At 54.8% G+C, this 6,439-nt stretch overlaps 2 protein-coding genes across 2 annotated transcripts in view; both read right to left on the bottom strand.

The window, feature by feature from the left end:
- PTSG_07663 (uncharacterized protein) overlaps nt 1–4,998 on the bottom strand; it is a gene marked incomplete at its 5' end in the record, with an annotated part of 7,411 nt that extends 2,413 nt beyond the window's left edge. Inside the window, 13 exons of the mRNA XM_004991405.1 lie at nt 92–116; nt 477–545; nt 786–1,494; nt 1,807–1,940; nt 2,133–2,233; nt 2,468–2,547; nt 2,665–2,724; nt 2,893–2,961; nt 3,129–3,238; nt 3,652–3,793; nt 3,983–4,153; nt 4,438–4,491; nt 4,925–4,998. Of these exons, the coding sequence (XP_004991462.1) occupies nt 92–116; nt 477–545; nt 786–1,494; nt 1,807–1,940; nt 2,133–2,233; nt 2,468–2,547; nt 2,665–2,724; nt 2,893–2,961; nt 3,129–3,238; nt 3,652–3,793; nt 3,983–4,153; nt 4,438–4,491; nt 4,925–4,998 (1,798 nt within the window). The remainder of the gene's footprint in view (nt 1–91; nt 117–476; nt 546–785; nt 1,495–1,806; nt 1,941–2,132; nt 2,234–2,467; nt 2,548–2,664; nt 2,725–2,892; nt 2,962–3,128; nt 3,239–3,651; nt 3,794–3,982; nt 4,154–4,437; nt 4,492–4,924) is intronic.
- An 87-nt stretch (nt 4,999–5,085) lies between these two features.
- PTSG_07662 (uncharacterized protein) overlaps nt 5,086–6,439 on the bottom strand; it is a gene marked incomplete at its 3' end in the record, with an annotated part of 3,654 nt that continues 2,300 nt past the window's right edge. Inside the window, exons 4-7 of the mRNA XM_004991404.1 lie at nt 6,284–6,340; nt 5,891–6,022; nt 5,525–5,612; nt 5,086–5,186 (exon numbers count right to left, since the gene is read on the bottom strand). Coding sequence (XP_004991461.1) covers nt 5,086–5,186; nt 5,525–5,612; nt 5,891–6,022; nt 6,284–6,340 — 378 coding nt within the window. The remainder of the gene's footprint in view (nt 5,187–5,524; nt 5,613–5,890; nt 6,023–6,283; nt 6,341–6,439) is intronic.

Raw genomic sequence — 6,439 nt, 5'->3', positions numbered from 1 at the left:
CACACACACACACACACACGCACACACGCAGTGCGCATGCATGGGTTAGTACCAGCATTTACAGCACATGCATGCAAGCGTCAGGGTGTACCTGTCGCCTTGAGCTTTTCTTTCATCTGCGGAAAAGTTGAGGCCGCGCAATGGGACACCGTCCCCCCGCAATGATCTCATCCGCCAACCCTAATCAAGGTCACAGGCAACAGGGTGTGTGTGTGTGTGTGTGTGTGTGTGTGTGTGTGTGTGTGTGTGTGTGTGTGTGTGTGTGTGTGTGTGTGTGTTGGAGGAGAGGGGGGATTGAGTCAAGGACTGAATGTAAGGATTAGGCTGATGGGAAGAGAAAGGGAGAGAGCGAGAGACAGGGAAAGCGAGACAGAGAGACAGAGAGAGAAATAGCCACGGGCATAAGCCCGCGACATGCGACAGCAAGCACACACACACACACACACACACACACAGACGCCAGCGTGTAATCCTACATACATGAAGTTGCCGTGCCGCTGGGCGGGGCTGCCATCACTCAGGCTGCCCACAAACAGCTGGCAGTTCTGTTGAATGTTGTCGCATACACGAGGACATTGACGTGAGCAGGCGTGAGTGCAAGCTTGCAAGAAGGCATCCTCCACGTCAAGAAGTGAAACCAAAACGAAGCAGATTCGTCTGCGTGCAACCAAATAGACAAGACACACACACACGCACGCACGCACGCACCCACGCTTCTGCAGAGATGCATGTGCACGTCCACACACATATACCCACGCTCTCGCGCAAAACAAACAAATGCAGACCTGGCCGTCATTGTCGCAGACGCCGCGAACGCCAAACCCAAGTGAGTTTGGGTTGAGCCGCTGAAACGACACCTGGTGCTCCTCTACCAGCGGCGCTGCGGGTGGCGCAAACACGTCGTTGTTGGACTCAGCCTGCTGCCCGCCTTGAGGCGATGGCTGCTGATGCGACACATGCTGTGGTGGTGCATGTTGTCCCTGCTGCTGCTGCTGCTGCTGCTGTGGCTGATGGTAGGGCGGAGGCGGCATTGTCAGCTGCGTCGAACCCGACAGGGTGTGCTGTGACGCAAGACTGGCACTGGATGCCTGGCGACTGGTATCCGCCATGTTGCTGCCGCTGGCTGTTGCGGCCTGGCTTGGGTTGTTTTGGGGCGACGGGGCCGACTGGCCCGCTTGTCCCCCCTCCTGCTGAGGCCGCTGCTGCGCCATGTACGCGTGGTATGTCGCCCGGTTCTCGTCGTCGCTGTTGTTGTCTGGCTCTGCGTCGTCTGTCTCGGACTCATAGCGAATGGCGGGGGCACGGAACCCGCGAATGGTGCTGCTGCTCTCATACGGGCTGTCTGACGATGCAAACGACCCCACACGCGGCCGGGTGGCCGCGGGCACACGGCTCGGTGACTGCACAGACGGTACCGTGGTTGTCGCCTGCACGCTTCCTTCCACTTGCACAGAGGTGCCAATGTGACTGGCAGCGCCCGTGCGCGAATCCGGCCTAAAGTCGAAACAAGGGGCGGGGAGTGGGAAGGGGGTGGGTGGGGTGGGAAGGGTACACACACACAAAAAAAAAAAAAAAAAACACGCGCAGCACACATGCATGGGAAAACAACGTATCGGAGTTGAAACAGGAAGCAACAACAACACATTCAACAGGAAGGTACGTTGAAGTTAGTAAGGTTCTATGGATTCAACCGTGACGTTGTGGTGATGAGATGGAAAGATTTGCATGCAGGGAACGCAAACATGTGCGTGACGTCAAGTACAAGTGCACACTACACATCGTTAAAACGCTCAAGTCAACCCGAACCTGCTCTGGTCCTGGTGCTGTTGTGGCTGCTGTGGCATCTCCCGCTCCACACCGACGCGCGTGCCCTCTGACCGTCGGCGGAACAGCGCCACAGCAGCGGGCACTGTGGCGTGGCTCAACTCAGCTCCCTCAACCTGCAGCAGTGAACACACGCGCGGTGTGTGTGTGTATGTGTGTGTATGTGTGTGTGTGTGTGTGTTAATTGGCAGGCTGGCGTGAAGATGGGTCACTCGCACGCGAAAAGCAGAAGACGCGCCCATTGAGGTAACAGCAGTCCAGCAGCACAACAGCAGCACAACAGCAGCAACAGGACACAAGACACGTACAAAGCGCAGGATGTCGCCTTTGCGCAGGCCGTCATCGTACAGGCCCTGGGAGAGTTTGTTGACCACCAGATGCCCCATGCCATCGCTAGTCAGCTCAAGCTCTGGATACAAGCAAAGCATTGGTGCAGAGAGGAAATGTGAGAAGGTGGGGGGGGACGTATGCAGCTGGCAGTCTAGTGGCACGCGAGCGATGATGACAATGAAAGGACCAAAGGACGAAAAAGCGTGTGCACATATGTACACATTCAAGCACACGCACACGCACTTGCATGCACACGCACACAGAGACGCATGCATATATCCGCATACAGATGCACACGCATGCAAACACACACCGTATCGTGATGGGTCTTCCGGGTGCGGATGGAGCGTGAGCTGAAATTGCTGCATGCGCGGCATTTGGCGTTGGACATCCCTGCAAAGGACAGTGCGCGCAAATGTGATACGAGAAGGTGACCGCGCGAGTGCATCAAACAGACGCTTGCGTGCTCGCACGTTGCCCAAAGCCTGCAACACCATGATGGGAACTCACTTGACCCAGGACATGACCTCCACCCCTTGGCGATCCTCCCGATGCAAGTGGGCACCCATCCTGAATGTTAAGGGGCAAAATTGTCAAGGCATGGAGGCGTGGTGCGTGGAAGCGAGGGTAAGAGAGTCACATGTCAGCACACAGTCAACGACGCTGCAGCCACAGGTGTCTGTGGTGTTGATCGCCATGCGCCCGCGACCGGTGTTGCGTGTCAAGCCACTGACTGACCTGGAGAGGGGGTTCATGTAATCCAGTCTCTTGGCAATGGCTGGCGGTAAATCGAAGTGGATTTCATGCCTGCCAGCAACCAAGGAAGGTCAGCAGATGCAACTAACACACACATGTATATTTACGCACATATTTACACATGCTTACACATACACATGTAAACACGCAACACGCACGCACACACACTGAAAACATGCAGCTCACTATCCGACTGTAGCACAGCGGACTCGTCATACCTGGAAAGAATGTTCTTGTAGAAGACCAGCGTCTCTCGCAAGGTGGAAAAGTCGCCGTGAACGTTCTGTTGGAAGCGATGCATTTCGCTGCGAAAGGAGTGCAGCTCTTGCTGCAGTGGGCACGTGACAGAATGGAGGAGAGGGAGAGGGTGTGTGGGTGTGTGGGTGTGTGTGAGTGTGTGTGTGTGAAGAGAGTGTGTGAGAGTGTGTGTGAGAGCAAGCCAGCCAGACAGACAGACAGACACACACACACACACACACACACACAGAGAGAGAGAGAGAGAGAGAGAGAGAGAGAGAGAGAGAGAGAGAGAGAGAGAGAGAGAGAGGACGGCAGTACACACAGATTTTCCCAGGTTAGAAGTAAGCATGGCGACAAGCAGCGAAGATGGATATGAGCCACCCGAAATGCATTCACGTGGCATCCAACAAGGCGTTGTAACGACAAGTCAGCAAAGCAAGCAAGCCAGCAAGCAAGCCTGCAAGCAAGCAAGGCGGTTTCCTGCCAAGCATTCTTGCTCACCTCAAGGCGCCGCGAGCGCTCCCGCTCAGAGGCGAGCTGCTGCTCCAGGATTTGCACGCGGCCCTGTATCATGACAAACTCGCCCTTGAGCTGTCCCTGCGATGATGCTGTCTGGGTGATTCGATCCTCCAGCTGGTACAACCTTTGTACATTCAACGATGAACCGACGAGGGCACATGGGTGAGGCTGGGCGCCAAGTGGAAAGCAAAGGACAGGGATGCTATGGAACGGGGTGGTTCGCTTGTCATTGTGACAGGACACGATGAATCGCTTGTCGTGGGTGGATGTGCTTGAACAAGAGAGACGTGCACTTGTGTTACAGCAAGCTCACCAATCGTCAGACATGGAGAAGCTTGATTGAGTTGTTCCGCTTTGGGGGCGGTATCCTGCTCCAGGTGGCGGCGGTACTGGCTGCTGGGGATGGCCATGGTGGTGCGGGTGCTGGTGATGGCCACCGCCACCAACGCCTGGGTACTGCTGGGGACTGCGGCGAGGGTTGTAGCTAGAAGGAGATGGAGAAGTGGAATGATAAGAGGAGGGAAGGGCGGAGGGATAAAGAGATGGAGGGATAAGAGGATGGCAGTGATGTAAGGATGGTAGCGATACAAGGATGGTAGCGATAAGAGGATTTGAGGATAAGAGAAAAGCAAGCACAGAAAGCAGGAGGGAAGCAAAACAGGAAGGAAAAGCACAAGGCTACAAAGACGGAGCACCACAAAAAGGGAAGACCAGAGCACTGGCAGCGATGACGGGTTATCACGCACAACACCAGGTTGCAAAACGCACTTTGAGTCGCTGCCCGTGGAACGCATGAGTGGAGAATCCGTATGGCGCACTCCCCTGTCAACACGACAACAAGGTTGGTTTGTTTGAGGAGGCAGGCCCGAGACATCCATGCAATGAAATGCAGTGAGAGGTTGTTCGTTCCCCGCAGGTTCGACCGACAGTGAGATACAAGTAGTAAAAGTACATGAGTGGCACAATCAACTTGTTGGCACCAGCACACGCGCACACACACACGCACAAGCATACATCAACACATGTACGCACATGTACGCACACACACACACACACACACACACACACAAAACGGGGTGGCACGCAGACGTGCATGCGGTGCCTGCAGGCATCCATCACCACAAGAAAACCCCCCAGAGAACGAAAGAACTCAAACGACGACAAAGCAAGGGTGAGGGAGGTCTCAATAGCTCCAGAGAGAGGGGTGTGACATGCATAGATGCATGTTCCTCGAGAACATGACGTATGTACGTACTCGCGTGCTGATCTTCGAGGGAGGCTGCCCGCCCGGTTCGGCCTCACGCGCTGCTCCTCAGGCCAACCAGACATCGTTGTTGTGGGTTGTTGTTGTTTTTCGTGTGTCCAAAACAAGGAATTGTTTAATTGCGGATGATTCCATGCTAAACTAAGCCGTGTTCACCACATGAACCGCTGCTCGTCAGCTGAGTCGGGCCAGCGGAAGGGGCGCTCCAAGAACAGGAACAGCACCATGGCGTTAACAAGCACATACGCAGCACCTGACACGTGTGTATGTATGTGTGTGTGTGTGTGTGTGTGTGCGTGTGTGTGTGCGTGTGTGCGTGTGTGTGTGTGTGTATTGTGTGTGTATTGTGTGTGTATGTGTGTTGTATTGTGTGTGTATTGTGTGTGCATTGTGTGTGTATTGTGTGCCTGTGCATGAATATGTGTGATACAGGTTGCATGTTTTGCCCAACCTTCTCCACACCCGAACACACAGCACACATCCATCCACACATAACAATCAAATCAACGCACCAATGCAGAAACAACACAACACCTACGGTCCCGTTTCAGGTCAAAGCACAAACACCAACACAGGTTCACACGCACACACCTTCGAGGAGAAGCGCGCGTTTGCTGCTGGGCACCATGCGCACGCGGAAGAGAGCATACGGGATCAAGAAGTACCGGAACTCCAACAGCTGGCATGCACGGATGGATAGTTGGTTGGGCGGTTGTTTGGATGCATCAAGGAAACGAAGAAGCAAGATGAGGAGTTAGGTAGGGACCCAGTGAGCCAGAGACAATGCGTGTATGGGTGACTCAATAAACACGCACACTCCTACACACACCCCTACACACACGCACGCACGTCCACACCCACCCACCCACACACACACACACACACACACACACACACACACACACACACACACACAAACGTCCACAAACACACATATATGTACAAGCATTGGCGCACGTGTGCTGGGACGAGCACGATGGTGGTGGCGGCGAAGAAGAGGACGTTGAGGAGGTGGCTCTTGGAGTCGGGGAGAATGACGGTGAGGATGGCCGGTGCAAATCCAAACAGCGGCGACAGCACCATGCGAAGCTGTGCGGAGAGAGGTAGAATTGGACGAAGGTGAAAGGCAGAACAAGCGAGTTGGGGGGTGAAGGCCAGCAGGGATGCCGAAATACAGCTGCAGATGGACACGCAGACACACACACACACGCAGACACACACGCAGACACACGCACACACACACACACACACACACACACACACACACACACACACACACACACACACACACACACACACACACACACACACACACACACACAAAGGACAGACAGACATCAGCGCACCCACGCGACCACGTATCTGTTGGTGGCTCATCAGGCGCTTCCAGATATAAAAGTAAAGTGCCTGTTGTCCGACAGGAGGTAGGGGTGGTCGAGTGCGGAAACGCCATGACACAGCAGCAGTCATCATCAGTGCTGCAGACGGAACACACGCCCCGCCCGC

The sequence above is a fragment of the Salpingoeca rosetta genome (assembly GCF_000188695.1).
Source record: "Salpingoeca rosetta unplaced genomic scaffold supercont1.20, whole genome shotgun sequence".
NCBI classification, from domain to species: domain Eukaryota; class Choanoflagellata; order Craspedida; family Salpingoecidae; genus Salpingoeca; species Salpingoeca rosetta.
Note: the sequence above shows the minus strand (reverse complement) of the source record. Positions and strands in the feature narration are given on the sequence as shown.